The 16,995-nt window shown below is 41.5% G+C and overlaps 1 protein-coding gene across 4 annotated transcripts in view; it reads left to right on the top strand.

Annotated features, from left to right (window-relative positions):
- Positions 1 to 16,995, top strand: part of DHX57 (DExH-box helicase 57) — a 2,066,546-nt gene that overhangs the window by 137,873 nt on the left and 1,911,678 nt on the right. For all 4 annotated transcript variants that reach the window (XM_044057412.1, XM_044057439.1, XM_044057430.1 and 1 more), the window contains exon 3: positions 3,399 to 3,611. In XM_044057412.1, coding sequence (XP_043913347.1) covers positions 3,399 to 3,611 — 213 coding nt within the window. The remainder of the gene's footprint in view (positions 1 to 3,398; positions 3,612 to 16,995) is intronic.

Consider the following 16,995-nt stretch of genomic DNA (forward strand, 5'->3'; position numbering starts at 1 on the left):
ATACCTGAGTGGGGTATTGTGTCAAAGACCTTTGCCAGGTCGAGGTAGGCTGTATGGACTGCCTTTCCCTCATCAATGGCCTTGGTGACTGTCTCGAAAAAGTCAACCAAGTTTAAGAGGCAGGATCTGCCTTTGACAAAGCCAAACTGGGTTGGATCCAAAGTCTGCAAGTTCCTATGTCTTTATTTATGAGTTCCATTATGATCCTCTCCATGGCTTTGCAGATAAGGCTTGTCAAGCTAATGGGGCGGTAATTTCCAGGGTCTGTGGAGGCACCGCCCTTATGAAGTGGGACCACAGTCGCCGTGCGCCACTCCTTGGGTACGTATCCTGAGGTGAGGCTAAGATTAAACAGCTGTCCTAACTGTGGGTTTAATTCCTCGTTGAGTTCATGAAGCACACAGCCGGGGACACCATCCGGTCCCATGGATGCTGTGTTTTTTGCCTTAGTGAGGGCAGTTCTCACCTGGGCATTGGAGATGTTTGGGGGGCTACAATCCTCTGGAATAGATCTCTCTCCTTTTGGGGGGGGGGAGAAGTTTGCACTGAACCTGTCAGCCAGTATGTTAGCAATGTGTGTAGGTTCAGTAATTTTCACATCATTTTATACTAATTCTGAGCATATCTGGGAGTTTCCTCCTAGGTTTCTAACATAGCTAAAGAAGGCCTTATGATTGTCTTTAGAGTCCTTGGCGATTTTTCTCTCAAAATTTGCCTTTGATGATTTTATGAGAGCTCTTAGTTTTTTACTTATAATGATCAAAGGTGTCTTACCTTTCAAGGATTTTGCTCTATCTTGTAGTAGCTTCCTCCTTTTGTTGTAGAGCTTGTTTATGGCTGGGGTCCACCAGACTGGACGCTTGCCTTTGGTACAGAGAGTCTTAGTTTTGTTTGGGATTGCCTGATCCATGCAGTCCTGTAGGTGCTGGTAGAAGGCATTTGTAAGTGATTCAGCGGTTTGAGTAATGTTTACCACTGGCTCAGGGACCTTAAAGGAGACCACACTAGTTTTAGAAGTGTGAAATCGGCTTTTGAGAAGTTTTTCACTGTGGTCTTTTTTGTTTCAGGTGGGGCGGGATGAGGACCTCCAGCGAGATTAGTTTATGATCTGATCTCACCAGTGAGGGTATACTTCGGTGTTGAACATTTTGATCCCATGTTCGTGATGATGAGATCAAGTATGTTTTCACCTCTTGTGGGGATGGTGACTAGTTGTTCCATGGCATTTGAGTTTATGAACTCCAGGAATCTTTGGGTTAGAGTGTTCGGGCTTGAGTAGTGTTCCCAGTCTATATTAGGGTAGTTGAAGTCACCTAGTATGATGGTGTTTGGAGATACATTTATCCCTCCAATGTTTTCAGGAAGGCCATGTGAGGTTCCTGAGTTTGAGAGGGTGGCCTGTAACATGCTACAAATTGCAGAGCAGTCTTGCCTATGGTTAATTGCACCTGGATGGTCTCCGATGCATCGTGCTGCCACCAACCTTGAGGTGTGGGTGTCCTTTATGAATATGGACACCCCCCTCCTTTCTTGGTGTTGTCCGGATTTTGGGGCCGGGGCATGATATGAGGTGAAACCTGTTAGTGCTGGGGTGCTCTCAGGAGCCTTGAACCAGGTTTCTGTCACAGCACAGACATCGATGTTCTCCATTTTGAGAAGGGCCTCGAGTGCGTGCATCTTGAGATTGAGACTTCTGGCATTGAGCAGCATTACCCTTAGTTTTTTTCCTTTTTGGTGTTCTAGGGTGGTAGGTTTAGAATTTGAGCCTTGCCTAAAAAAGGCACTATGGGGGTGGCAAGAGCCTTTGCCAATATCCGGAAGCCCAGGGGTGACAGGTGCAAGCCGTCCCTTGCGAAGCAGCCCCTATACGTTGCAGCATTTTATCCCTCCTACTTTCCCCCTAATGCTTGTTTGATTTTTGGATGTGTTTTCTCAGTTCTGAGGATGGTATTTGCCAATGTCTGCTATATACCCAATATCACTTTATGACCGACTTTGGATGGGGTCCTATGTGCGATGTTACGCATCCTAACAGTACCTTTAGACTTTTGTATACTAGCCAGACATATGGGTCAGCCTGTGGCAGACTCCCTCATGTTATGAATACTGCAACATAAAGAAAAAAAGATTTTGCACAACTATTCTTTTTAATTTCTTTAAGAAGTTCTGTCTTCAGAAAGACTGAATTATTTGATGTGGGCTAGTGGTTGTTTGTCATTGTTTAAAATATTTTTACAGAGCTGTTTAGGGGAGCTGTTGGAGGATTGTTGTTCATTTCTGTTGTACAACGCCTTTGCAGCATTTACAGTAGTGTGTGCTTGGTCTCATGTTGGATTGGTCAGCTTTCTAGATTTTCCCAGATGATTATACTACTTTATTAGGTTTTATTTATTTCAGATGCTAGCCTATGGCATCTAATACCTCTAATTATTTGCCTAAGAGGGAATCCTCTGTTTTTATTTGAGTTGTACCTTTTCTGCAACCAAGAGTTGAGACCTTGTTGCCTTCTTTTGATATGTATCACAGTTGCCATAGCTGGGGAGAATGTAACTTGTAGTTATTGTACTAAAGTCCAGGTACTTAGCTTCCCTGTACCTCCTTTGTCTGTTCCATATTAGCAGCGGTTGCCCTACATCTCCTGTTATAATTTACTTCATCATTACTTATTTCACTTCATTCCACCCACTGCTTGTTTTTTTTAAAGTTGCTTCAACTTTGAGATCTTGTACTTTGGAGTTTATTTTCCAATAGAGTTCTAGTTAACAATTTCCTATTAACCCCACCCCAGCCTGATCATTTGCTCTCCCAGTTCCCTTTTTGCTAACTTGTTCACCTTTCCTACTCAGAAAGGGACCGTTGTTTTTCATTGGGAGGGGCAGGGGATTCATCTTCTGACAGCCAAACTTATTATTGGAATACTGGAAAGCAGTAATCAAACAAGTGGAGGATATCCATAGCAAATGAATATATTTTTCAGTTTCATTAATGCTTTTTCATATGTTATCATTCTATATGGAACATGCAGTGTATGCATATTCCTGCACTGTTGTCACCTTTTATGGTATCAGTACCATCTTACAACATGGTATTTTTTTCTGCAGGGTTAGTTGAGCACTTGTGTTTGTACTTGCGGATTCAGGGCAAGCTCCAAAGGAAATGAAGTAGTTGGAGAGAAGTATAACTGTAACGTATTTTTTTGTGGAAAATGGGACTTCTGCAGTGAGCATTTTCTTTAAACATGCATGGCATAGTTATTGAATGGCCTAACACATTTGTGTGTTAGTGATTGTATTGTAAGAATCTAATTCAAAACTGTAACATTCATAGCAATGTTGAATATAAAGATGCTTGATGAAAGAAAAACCCACACCTGTGTGTTTTTTTTTTTTTTTATATAGTGCCATCAGAAGAGGAAGTGGAAGAAATGAAAGAAGAGGAATGAGAAGAGGCGGTGGTAGAAGAGGTGGGACTGAAGGAAGAGGAAGAAGACCCTGGGCCAAATCTCAACACAGTGTCCCCTTGCAAACCTTACATATGACTTCAGAGAACCAAGAGGAGGTGAAAGAGCTCCTCAAAGAACTTCAGGGACAAGAGTATGAGACAACAGCCGGGTAAGTATTTCAGTTTTTTATGTACAGAGAATGAGACATGTTCAGGAGCTTATCAAACCCCTTGAAAGGGTGAAATTAAAGAAATGAGTAAATCATGCCTGCAATACTCCGCAATTAATGCTGTAAAGGGAATCTTTACAAAGAACAGTACATTGGTGTACTGGTGTGTGTATGCAGAAAGTAATTATTGTTTAATATGATCTGCTTGTAATCCTTTGAATGTATTGTAGACATGGCCTGTGTGTGTGTGTGTGTGTATGTATGTATGTATATATATATATATATATATATATATATATATATATATATATATATATATACACACACACACACACACACACACACACACACACACACACACACGTATGCATTTTTATTTTGTTTTTTTTATTGTGTTTCATGTTTATCCTTTCTGGTCTGTACTAAAAAAAATATTATAATTTGACATTTTCTTCTGCCATTTTGTGTGTCGCAATTCTAGCACTTGTTCCACCTCATCTGTGTCATAGTCTGTCTATATCAGTGTTTTTATTTTTTTTTAAATGGTTGTGATATTGGTTTCTTTACTGCATCTCTGGTCATGTTATATAGATATAGTAACCTTTAAACCTTTACGCTTTTGTCCACAACTTCATCAGATACAAACAAAAAAAATATCCAAACCTTAAATACCCCAATTAAATACAAATATGTTTTTTGTTTGCATCTGATGAAGTTGAGGACGAAAACACATTTTAAAAGTGTAGAGTTAATTTAAGTGCCTTTATTGCTGCAATAAACCTGATTTATTCCCGTGACAGTCTGCTGCTTATTTGGAGGTCCATCAAGGTGTGGATGATTGGTTAGTCTCGACACTGAGGCAGAGTGAAGTGGGTCTGAATGACAGTGGGTCCTTGGGGTCTTCAGAGCCTAGGTCTTCCAGTTGTGGTTGGCCTGCTTCTGCCTCTACTTTCGACTTTGTAGCTGCACTTGTTCTTGCTTCTTTTTGGATGTTGTAGAAAGGATGTTCTGCCATCATTTGAGAGAATGGTCAAGTACAGCCTGTGTCTCTCCTTCTTTCACATCCATGCCTGTAGCCACTACTTGATTTGCTCCAGGACAGCTTGCTGCAGGTGGCCTCCAGTTTGCCTTCTCTGTAGGGCCTCTAGCCTATTTCATCGCTCCTCCCCCTGTGTCTCCTGGGTGGGATGTCTCAGATAAGAGGCAGTGCAAGAGGAAGCACCTAAACTTACCAGAAGATTCCCTCACTAAGGATGCTGACCTGGAGGACGGAGAGAGGTCTCCCAGATTTCCGTGCGAAGATGCCTCCTTTGGTAATCATTTGGTGCTCCTTTGCCAGCATGGGGGTTGGACCCCTGCATCCCCTTTCTCTGGAGGAGTCTGTGTTTTTATAGGTTCATAGATGTTTACTAGGCTAATGACCACAAGGGTCTTTTAAGCCTAGCCATGCATCCCAAATCTCTGACAAGTTCTGGTACCCTTGATAAGTGCAAGCAGGGGCTTGGGAGATGAAACATTTCCAAGCAGGGGCCTGGGAGATGAACCATTTACAGGTTGCTTGTGTCCATTAGAGACCTAGCTGCCTAGCCAGGGATGAATTTCCTGTTCCCCATCCAATTGTCCAAGTTACACTTGAATTGGGTTAGGGAGGAACTCTGCTTCACATGGATACATACCTGTCTCTCCAGCAGGTCCTATTTATATCGCAGACAAGGTTTAAGTATTTAGAATGGGTAATTCTGGTGCTGTTTGTTTTGCCAATATATAGGAGGTCCATTAGTGCAAGGTATCGATCTCCCCTCAACAGCCTGTAGGAGACAGAATACAGGAATAGCCCCTTGAGGTGGTCTGCATAGGACATTTTACTTATGCTATGTATTCTTTTAGTGAGGAACCTCTGTGGAAATTCCATTTATTGGATTGCCTGGTTAGGTATATACCAAAAGGGGCATTGTACACAATGATCGGTCTGATGAATGCTGAATACAGTGGAACAATGATTTCCTTGGACATAGATGCCATACCTTTGTTTATAAGTTGTGCAACATAGAATGATTTCCTCACTTCTGTAGACATATGATGGTCAAAGGCTAGATTACTGTTTGTGTGTCCCAAGTCCCTGACTACTGGGTCATCTCTAAGGGGTGTGTTTTCAGTATAATATTTACCTGGGTAGATGACTTCTAGAAGGATATTATTATGCATTTCTTGACATTTAGTTTTAGTCTGTTTCACTGGCATCAGTTTGTCTGTGTCAGCCCTACCTGGAGAACATTTGTGTCGGTGGGCAGTTCAATGACTGCTCCTAATTTGCAATCATCCGCAAATTTAGTCAGCCAGAGTTCATTGACATTGACCTTGACTTCAGATAAATAAATGCCAAAAAAGAGCAGTCGCAGGACTAATCGCTGAGGAGCTCCAGTTGTGACTGGCCTCTCTGCAGAGGTAGACTGTCCAGTTCTAACTTTCCTGTCTGTGAGCCAGTTGGCTATCCACCAGGTGACATAATGGTTTGTACCAAACCTTTTCGGTTTGTCAACAATGTCTGTTTGTGGGATTGTGTCAAATGCCTTGGCCAGGTCCAGGTAGGCAGTGTGAGCAATTTTGTCCTCATCCATTGCTTTGGTGACCTTCTCAAAGAAGTCCTACAGGTTGAGTAAGCATGACCTGCCCTTGATGAAACCAAATTGGGTTGGGTCCAGTGTCTGGAGGCTTACTATGTCATTATTGATCATTTCCATGACTTTGCATATGAGACTAGTGATACTTATGGGTCAGTACTTTCCTGGGTCTGTAGATAGCCCACCTTTGTGCAGAGGGATGACTGTTCTCAATCCGTGAGGCACAAAGCCTGTTTGGAGGCTACAGTTAAATAGCAATTCCAGAAGGCCTGGTAGGTCATGTTTCATGCTGTTTAGAAGACACCCTGGGATATTGTCTGTGCCCATTGATGCCTTTTTTTGGCCTTAGAAAGAACGTTAAGGACCTGTTCCCTAGTGATAGCAGGAGGAGTTGTATTTGATGGTATTTCGTGAAGAAAGGTTGAAGGGAGAGAAGGGGGTAAAGTTGGAGCTGAATTTGCCAGCCAGTAGATTTGCAATATCTTAAATCCACAAATGAAAACCACAAATAAAATAACAATAGCCATAACCAGGAGATAAAAGTGAATATTTAATCACTTCTAGTGCCTCAGCAAAACGTCTTCAAGGAGTAAAACACAAGACCAACAATATATAGCAAAACTAATTAAAATACAAATAGAGCAATAGCTTAATTGTAAAAGATGCCTTTTTTAGATAAACTATTCTCAGAGATATTAACAACTGGAAAACTGAAACTACTGTGAACTAACATAACATATCAGCCAAACTATGGCCTCTCTTATAAGAAATGTAAGGAACAGGATTTATTAAACCAGATAAATCTTGGTTCTTAAAAAGGAATGGCCAATAATATTTCAAATGTCTGGAATGTTTGATTCTCTGGTGGCTTGCCTTATGGGTTTAGAAGTAGAGGCTCCATGAGATGTGGTGTATGTGTTGATGTGGGTGCTGTTTTGAAAAGAGTGCATTTGGGGTTGCTGAGGGTGTTTGTGTACTTCATCTAGGAAGTCTTTGTGGTTTAGAAAGGTTACTGGAATTTTCCTTATAGTTAGCCAGCTGCCCCTAAAAAGGCAAATAGAATATATTAAGTTTCTCAGTCTTTTAAATTATGTACACCATTCACATACCTGACCCAGAAGCTATAGCTTGAGTTAATCCCACTGCTGCAAAGCACTTAATACTACTCTCCTCTGATAAGGATAGGTAAATTGTTGATAGGTAAGGGAAAAAAGTGTATACTTCTGCAACTTTGAGTTTCATAATTTTGAATTGTCAAGTTCCTATGTTAGATAAGAGGAATGGTTTTCTGCAGTTTCTTCTTGTCAGGAAAAGTCTGCTTTAAATAACAGATTCTGATATTGCAGAGGTCACTACTCATTGTTTTCAGTGTGTGCATTCAAGGAGATTTACATGGCTGGATTCTCAGAACCTTCCAGATATTGAGATTTTAAATTATTTTTTATGCAAGAGTGTGGACATTTATTTTTTGATGTTTCTAGCAAAGTCCTTTCAGGGTTCAGCTTCCCTCTCTCTGCTGGCAAGAAAGCTCTGAAGGATTTTGCTCCCAAACTTGTCTTTTAGTCAGCTTAGCTAGAACTGCTTGACAGTTTGGACATGTAGAAGATGCCTTGAAGCTTTGGAAGCTGGCCAGATAGTATATCCTTGGCAAGATACAACCCATACAGCTAAGGCTACTGCAGCAGTGATCATTTGAACATCTACTGTTATGATAAGTTTTGCAATATGAGCACAGTGGTTATGTTTTGCTTCAGGAAAATATACAGCACATTGCAGGAAAGGGAAATCTTAAAGATACATAGTATTTGTTGTTAGTTTTTAGGAAGCATACATTCCAGAGAGTTAAGTACTCCCTCAACACCAGTACTCTACTGCCTTCAAAAGTACACAAGAATGTGGTTGATTCTCCAGGGAGGCCTTCTGATTTAGATGTTAATGATTCCTTGAAAGGATTGGGTGTGCCATAGTTAAGTATCTACTATAAGTAAAAAAGTTGACATTGTGCATTCAGCAAAACACTACATTGTTACAAATGTTAGCAAATTTTGAATGGAACAAGGAATACTGTTTTGCTACAGTAGATGCTAATAGTTTGTATATATCTGTTAAACTTGGTAACAGACTTTTCTGTGTCGTCTCCTGGATAAGTTGCAGCCATCCCAGACAGTGTTGACATGTTCACCAGACAAACCTTGCCCAGATATAAATTACCCAGGAAGATCAGTTTGAACAGAGAGCAGACCTCTTCTGACTTGATAAGAAAGTTGTGTACAACATAATGATAGAACTGGAAGAGCGTTCAACCTTCCACAACATACTCATCCACATTCATACATCTTTGACTTGTTTTTTCTCAATTATCTCATTTTCTAAGTTTCTGATGCCTTTGCAGGTCCTAACTCAGATCTAGAGAGGCTAGGGTTGCAGTTTGTTATGATAGTGTATTTGGCAACTTGGAAACATTTTGTTTACCTGCATAGGTCTGATGCCCTTCATCCTTAATCCTGTTTGTCTGTAGGGGATATAGCTGTTCTTCCAGCTCTGTTACAGAAAATACATACCTTTTGTTTATTTTAAGTTTTTTATGTTAAGAATTTTAATTGTTTCTCTATGCAAGTAGTGTATGGCCTAAAATATCAGTGCAGTATATTTCGCATTGGACAGACTAAAAGGAAAATCGGGATGCATGTCTTAGAACATATGAGGAATAATACTGAGTGTAGTCCTGTAGCTATCACTTCACTCTTGTTTTATGGGGGGCTTTGAGGGCCTAAGATTTAATGGGCTCAGAAAAGAAGCAAGATATATTTTTGTGTTTGAAATTGTACAGTGGTATGTTTGAATAATTAACATTTCATGAATTATCTTACCCTTTTTCATAATTGAATGTTGTCATTTAATACTGTAATTTATTTTTGGGACTGTTCACATTATTATTTGTTTTATTTTGTTCTGTTCTGTTTGTGTTTTGATGCTGAATCACTTGCTCGTTTCAGCTATTCAGTTCCCTTGTTAAATATGATCATAATTTCAGATAGAAATAGTTTGTTAAAACTAGTGTTCGACCCTGAAGGCTTAGCGACCGAGGCATGTGTTGATTTTTAATGCTGAACAAATAAAGATTGGTTTTATTTCCCACTAAAACTTAGTTTGTTCTTTAGATTACATGTTTCTGCATTATCTAAATTAAAAAAGCTGCATTAGTTGCAGTGTGATGGATATGTTTATTAAAAACCTACTATATTTGCATCTCTACCTGTAACTTCTGTAGCTACTGGTTCTGCTTGGTGTAATATAATTGTAAAATATTTTAAGACAAAAGGAAGGTGTGACCCAAGGTATCAGTTGTGTGAAGTGACAATTCTATAACTTTGCTAGTATTTTTGGTATATATTTTTTTTTGTTGTGTACTTCAAAGGAAGGCTCTTGTCAGTTGGAGACTTGGGTATTTGGATAAAAGGGAAGGTGTAAAACAGGTGAGCTGTATGATTTAGTCATTTAGTTCTTTAACGGAATTCTGAGGAGTTTGTGATTATATGAAGACCCCTAGTAGAGACAAAAAGAGGTCCATTTAGGTGTAACTTTGGGTGCGACTTTCAGGACTCTGATATTTATCGTGACACAATGTTTCCTAGGCTGCTGAGCCATTTTTTAGCCACATAACCCTTGTGTCTCACATCGATCTCTATTTTTTCTTGCTGCAAAAGCTAAAGGCACAACTAAAATAGTTCCAGGCTAGAATTTCTTCTGTGGTTATAATTTAAGACTGAAGCATTTTCAGACTGAAGCGGTAATCTTGTTTGTGGATTTTGATGAATTGTGCTGCAGCTTTTGTCACTGTTGCTGTTTTGTGTGATGCCCCTGCCACTGGCCCAGTAATCAAGGAGCCTCAATCCTCAACACCGGCAGCAGTGGGGAATGTACACACTGGGAAGATGACAAGTACACACACAGTGAAGTGCAATTTCCCTTAAGAGCACACACACAGACCACAGTCAGTCTGGGGCTGGTTTTTCCCTCCTCCTCCAGATCCCCAGTAAAACTCCCCATTGGCATAGCTATAGAGTTGAGATCTCAGCTGAATGGCCAAGCTAAAAGACCTCCAGCACCCTCTCTGTCCAACCAGTGCTTCATGTCCCCGCCCAAGTAGCTGACCCACAAACACTTTGATATGTTCATCGTGTTTCACTGTTGCAGTCATTACTCTTGGGTTATCCTGCTGGCAGGCTACCCGCAGTCGGCCAGAATTCCAAAGTCTAGGTCTGGCATCGGTTGCTGTCGCCTCTTCCCTGACATCAGTGCGCCAGGGGTATAAAAGATGCAGCCGACGCCATTTTCTCCAGTCTTGCTTGCCACGTGGTGCCCGAAGCAAAAGCAGTTCACAAGTGCCGGTTGGCCGACTCCTGAGATTTTCACAGACTAATTTCAGATCCGAAGTCTTCATTAAAGCTAATTTTCTTGCTCCAGACCGATGTCAGAAAAAGTTAACAATTGTATTTCTTGTGGGAAGCAAATACCTCATACGGATTATCATTTTTACTGTATTCCTTGCCTAGGCCCTGATCATAACGTTGTTAGCTGTCGGTTTTGTGCTAGATTCAACAAACGCACTATTAAGCATCGGCTTGATTTTGCTTATCATTACTTTGGCCGAAAATTCAATTACATAATGCCATCGGAACAGCCGACAACTGGAGTTTCTAAAAAAACGCAAGGAAAAAGCGAAGGACAGGCATCCGAGATCCAAAAAATTGACGAGGCTTCCGCTAAGCCAGTTTGCCGGTTCTCAGTGAGGCACTTTCGCAGCCCCTGACAAACCACTACCTCAGAGCCACAGGCCACTGACTACTCCCAAGTGGAGCCAGCTAGGCCTCTGGATACTCATGGTATTGGATACTCAGAATTCATTCCCTCAGATGGGTCCGGAGCCGCTGAGCAGGCATCGGCTTCTGAGGGTGTTTAAAGACCTACACAGCTATATGTAAAGCCTACTTCAGCTTCAAAAGCAAAGATTACAGCAGCTTTAAAGACAAAGAAACAAGTACAGCATTCTCCAGGACAGACTTCCATGCCTAAGAAACAGATGCTCAAAATGGCTGAAGACCTTATTACCATGATCAGGGGTTCCCATCCCCCTCCTGACAAGAGGCCTAGGCAAGAGACAGACTATGACTCTTCAGATCAGGTTTCCATTTCCTCTGACTTCTCTTCTGTATAAGAATACTCTCTGCCTCCCTATGAGGATTCTGATGCTGAAGAATCCATTCCTTCAGACTCTCCTCCTGAGGATTATTCTTTTGGGGAAACCCTGCATACCATGAGGGAGCACTTCCACTGGGAGAGCCAAGATTACTCAGAATCAAAGAAAAGGCTTAGAGATTTTCTTTTACTTCCTCAGCACAGACCTCTTGCTATTCCCCCTGTGCTAGACGTTGTAGATGATGTATTTTCAGAGTCCGGCCTTTCTCCAGACTCCTTACCTCCAGCTCCTGTTAAACCAGACAGATACTACAGGGTTCCTGATTCACATAAATTTCTTTATAAAAACCCTGCTGCTGACCCAGAAACTATTTCTCAGGGTCCCAAGGGGGTTAAGGCCGCTACTGCAAAAAACCCTGTCCCTGCTGACAGGGATTCAAGGGCAATAGACAGATGGGGGAAAAAGGTTTACACTTCTGCTACTTTGGCTGTGAGGGCTTTAAATTGTCAATTTCATACGATTAAATATCAGGAATACTTAATGTCACTGTTAAAACAGAAAATGTTGACTAATTCTGATTGTACAGAAAATAAGGAAATACAGGATTTATTGCATGCAACTGAACAAGTGGGAAAGCATACATTGCAATGTGGTTTTGATTCTCTGGAGGCCTCCTGCAGGTCTGCAGTTACGGGTTCTGTCATTAGGAGGCATGCTTGCTTAAAGGAAAAAAATCTGCCTGATCATGTTAAAGCAAAATTATTAGATGCTCCATTACAGCATGATACTTTATTTGATGTTAAAGCAGAGGAGGTTTTGAAGAAAATGGAGGACAAAGCGAAATCTATGCAAACAGTAAAGGATTTCTTACAGGTTCAGCCACCAAAATTTAGCAGGAACTGGCCTACAAAGAATTGGTCCTTTCCAGTGTCGGACAGGCCACAAAGAGGCAGATACAGACATCCCAGAGGCAGATCCCAGCCCCAGGGCTCATACAGGCCTAAACAGTGGGGCGCTTCTACCTGCAAAAGTGGAGAAGACAAAGCACAGCCATACAGGAAACAGTTCCAATGACTTGCCTCTGCCAGCACCAAGCACTTATCTTCTTGCAGCCCCCTTAGGGGGAAAACTAGCACTTTTCTCTCAAAATTGGCACATGATCACCCAGGACAAATGGGTATTGAATATAGTGTCCCAGGATTACAGGTTTCACTTTCACACCCTGCCAAAGGCAAAAGGTATGCCAAACCTGCCACACAATCAATGGGCAGAGGCACAAAAACAAGTTTTGTCCCTTATGCAAATGAGGGCCATTCAGCAAGTACCACAGCAAGAGCAGGGACAAGGATTTTACTCAAGACTTTCCTTGGTTCCCAGAAAGGACAAAGCCTGGTGACCAATACTGGACCTGTCTTTTCTAAACACATTTCTGGACGTTCCAAAATTCAAAATGTTAACTCTGCAGCAGCTTCTGCCCATGCTGGGCAGGAAAGCTTGGCTTGTAACTTTGGACCTAAAAGAGGCATACCTGCATATACCAATCAGACAATCTTGCAGAAGAAACCTCAGATTCATAGCTGGCTCAATGCACTACCAATTCTCTGCACTGCCCTTTGGCTTATCTACTGTGCCCAGGGTCTTCACAAAATGCCTGGCACCAGTAATTACATTTTGCAGAAAAAGAGGAATTCAAATTTATCCTTACTTGGACGACTGCCTTATACAAGCAGAGAACAAAGACACTCTACTAAAGCATCTGGCGTTCATAAAAAGATTATTAATTTGCCTAGGGTACACAGTAAACGAAAAGAAGTCAAAACTAGTACCCTCTCAAGAGATAATATTCATGGGTGCAAGCTTAAATACAACTGCCCAGATGGCTTATCTCACGCCAGACAAAGGCAACTAACTTCTTACTTCAAAATGTTGGCAACAAAGACCCAGTTATCTGCAAGAAAAATTCTGCAGGCCTTGGGCTTCATGGCATCCTGCATTCTGCTAATTCCATATGCCAGACTGCATATGAGGAAACTTCAATGGTACCTAAAAAGTGTCTGGACTCAACGTTTTCAAAGCCTGGAAGCATTAATTACCCTCATTCCTTGCCTGCAACAGGAGTTTCGATGGTGGGCTCATGCCTGTCACCTCAACAAGGGACAGCCATTCACTCTACTCACAGCCAGGCAGTCAATAACAACAGATGCATCAGATTATGCCTGGGGAGCACACATGGCAGGAAAATGTATTCAGGGCACATGGTCCACAAGCCAAATGCATCTACATATCAATCAAAAAGAGATAGTAGCTGTTCAGAATGCCCTGACAGCTTTCAAGGATCTACTCCATCCAGGACAACTACTGATAAGGACGGACAATACTACAGGCATGTGGTACATAAACAAGCATGGAGGCACACATTCCTACCCCCTCTGCAGACAAGCCTTGACTTTGTGGAACACAGCATTGACTTATCAATACACCTGCAAGCACAATTCATGCCAGGAAAGAACAATACTGTGGCAGACTAACTAAGCAGAAACCTTACGGATCCCCACAAGTGGAAACTGGATCCACAAGTCTTCAGCATGATAACAAAGGAACAGGGATGCCGAGACATAGATCTATTTGCCTCCCCTCACAACTGCCAACTACAGAAATTCTGCACAAGGGCTTACCACAAGCAAGCATGGAAAGTGGATGCTCTGCCATTCAGCTGAAAAAGTCTAACAGTATATGCCTTTCCTCCTCTGCCTCTCCTCCCCAAGGTACTCCTAAAGGTCAGACAAGAGAAGCCAAGAATTATTCTGATTGCCTCAGAATGGCCACGCCAGCACTGGTACCCAATCCTAAAAAGCTTGTCTCAAGGCCCAGCCTGGACATTGCCTCTATAATTCCTCACTTACTGACTCAGCAAAACAATCAGATTCTGCACAGCCAACTCAGGACCCTAAATCTGGCAGCATGGCAGATAATGTAACCATTCAAAGCACACCTCTCTCTAAAGCATTGATGGATGTTATTTTGGAGGCCAGGAGGCCCAGTACCAGAAAATCTTATGCAGAAAAATGGAAAAGATTCTGTGCTTGAAACCAGGCACAAGGAATTGACACATCGGTACCAAACATTCCTCAGATTTTACAATACCCAGCTGAGATGCTGGACAAAGGCCTATCCTTTTCATCAATTAAAATTCATGCCTGTGCTATTTCAGCTCATTACAATACGGAACCTCCTATTTTTCCCATCCATTGCTAAGGCAGTACCTCAGAGAGGCCAAAAACATAAGACCTCCAAGGAGAGCCCCAATACCTGCATGGGACCTCAATTATGTCTTGCAAAAACTCACACTGCCGCCTTTTGAGCCAGCCAATACAGCTGATATAAAGTTTTTATCTTGGAAAACAGCTCTGCTCCTAGCAATAACCTCTACAAGACGAGTTTCAGAGTTACATGCACTCATGGCTGTGGAGCTTTTCATCATTTTCCATCCAGACAGGGTTTCCCTAAGGACGAACCCAACATTTATGCCTAAGGTAGTGTCCAGTGTGGCCCTTAACCAAACCATTCATTTGCCTACCTTTTATCCAAACCCACAGAATAAGGGTGAGAGACTTCTGCATTCCTTGGACATACACAGACAACTACGCTTCTACGTGGACAGAGCTAAAGCTTTCAGAAAAACTGAGCAACTTTTAGTGGCATATGCTGCAGGATCTCAAGGAAAGCCTATCTCAAAACAGACTATTTCAAAATGGATAGGCCACTGCATTCGTTTCTGCTACTCACAACATGGCAAATCAGTGCCCAAGGGCATTAGGCCTCATTCTACCAGGGCAGCAGCCTTTCTCAGAGGAGTACCAACCAAAGACATTTTAGAGGCTGCAACTTGGAGTTCAGTGCACACTTTTACAAAGCACTACCATTTACCTCTCTACTCTAAATCCAGAGCAGGCTTCGCCACTGCAGTTCTGCAAGGTCTTATAGCCTCTCCTAATCCTATTTAGGCCCAGCCACCCAGCCTTAGCTTTGGGTTTCAACCCAAGAGTAATGACTTTAACAGTGAAACACGATGAACATAGTACAGTTGTGTACCTACCATAAATGTAGATGTTCGAGTGTATTCACTGTTGCAGTCCAGGTTACCCACCCTCCATCCCCCTTTTTCTTTGCTGGGATTTGCCTATACTTCTCTATCTTATACAACCTATGTGGTGTGTTTGCTTGTAGATGAAGGAAATGTTTATTTTACTGCATGCTTAATTATTGGCATAATATTTTTAGCCTACCATTTTGGGGGCACCTGACATCTGGGGCAAGAAAAACAGAAGAAAATGGCGTCTGCTGCATCTTTTATACCTCTGGCGCACTGACTTCAGAGAAGAGGCGACAGCAACCGACACCGGACCTAGACTTTGGAATTGTGGCTGACTGCGGGTAGCCTGCCAGCAGGATAACCTAAGAGTTATGACTGCAACAGTGAATACACTCTAACATCTACATTTATGGTAGGTACACAACTGTACTTTTATATACAAACACATACACACACAAACACACGCACCTGAGGAAGGCTGGTACAGGTTTACTAGCTGTGCCCCCTTCTGCCCAGGCTATAAGGTAGTTCAACTGTCACCAGCTACTCTTTATCAGCTACTTTAAGGCCCTTAGCAAAGGATGGCCAATCCTACTGTGTAATGTTGCTATTAATCGAAAAGGCAGTTTAACCAAGCCAGGCTATTAGGAGTGGCCTGTACAGTGTCACCAAATACATATGCAAGTACTCTCAAAGCTTTAAATATCTCTAAACAGACCAGCTACAATTGAAAGGTTTAAATATATTTAATAATAAATAATAAAAAATCAAGACAATACTCAGGAAATAATCAGTTGCATCAGAGTTCAGAATCACAGGAAATATTTAAAACAACATTGCAGAACAGTCTCAAATAAATAAAGAAAACATCTAAGCAGCTATACTTTACTATATTCCTATCTGAATCTAAAAGAGTTACTATGTCCTGAAAGTTTACAGCAAGGCAAGTGCAGAATGTGGTGAGTGGATATTTCCAGCTGATGCTGTTAGGTCAAAGACAAAATACAAAATGTACAGTCTCTTTCTGAGAGAGTTTTTAAGTTAATATCAAATGTTACTGCCGGGTTAGCTTGGACACCACTTTTTGTCACCTGACTTTAGTTCCCAAGCTAAATCCCCATTGTCAGAAACTACCAGCATTTATCTCCCTGTGAAAAATACACGGCCCTCAGATCTTTTAGCAAATGGTGGAAGTCATAAAATAATTTACATTTCTCCACACTTAGACAATACAAAAAAACTGCTAGTTCTAGACATTGTCTCCTGTTGCACTGAAACTAAAAGATAACATTCTTTTATTAAGTGGTTATAAAACAATTTAATTTCAGTTATTTTCGTTGAATTTTTTTCAAGTTAACCTGCTGTGCTCCAGTTTCCATTAAACATGTACGTCTAAATAGTCACAATAGTTCAGGTACATTCCTGTTCTGTTCCAATACGACATGCTATGGTTACATTTTAGCTCAGTAC

Source organism: Protopterus annectens, chromosome 1.part2 (genome assembly GCF_019279795.1).
Source record: "Protopterus annectens isolate FY-2018-M chromosome 1.part2, PAN1.0, whole genome shotgun sequence".
Lineage (NCBI taxonomy): Eukaryota > Metazoa > Chordata > Ceratodontiformes > Protopteridae > Protopterus > Protopterus annectens.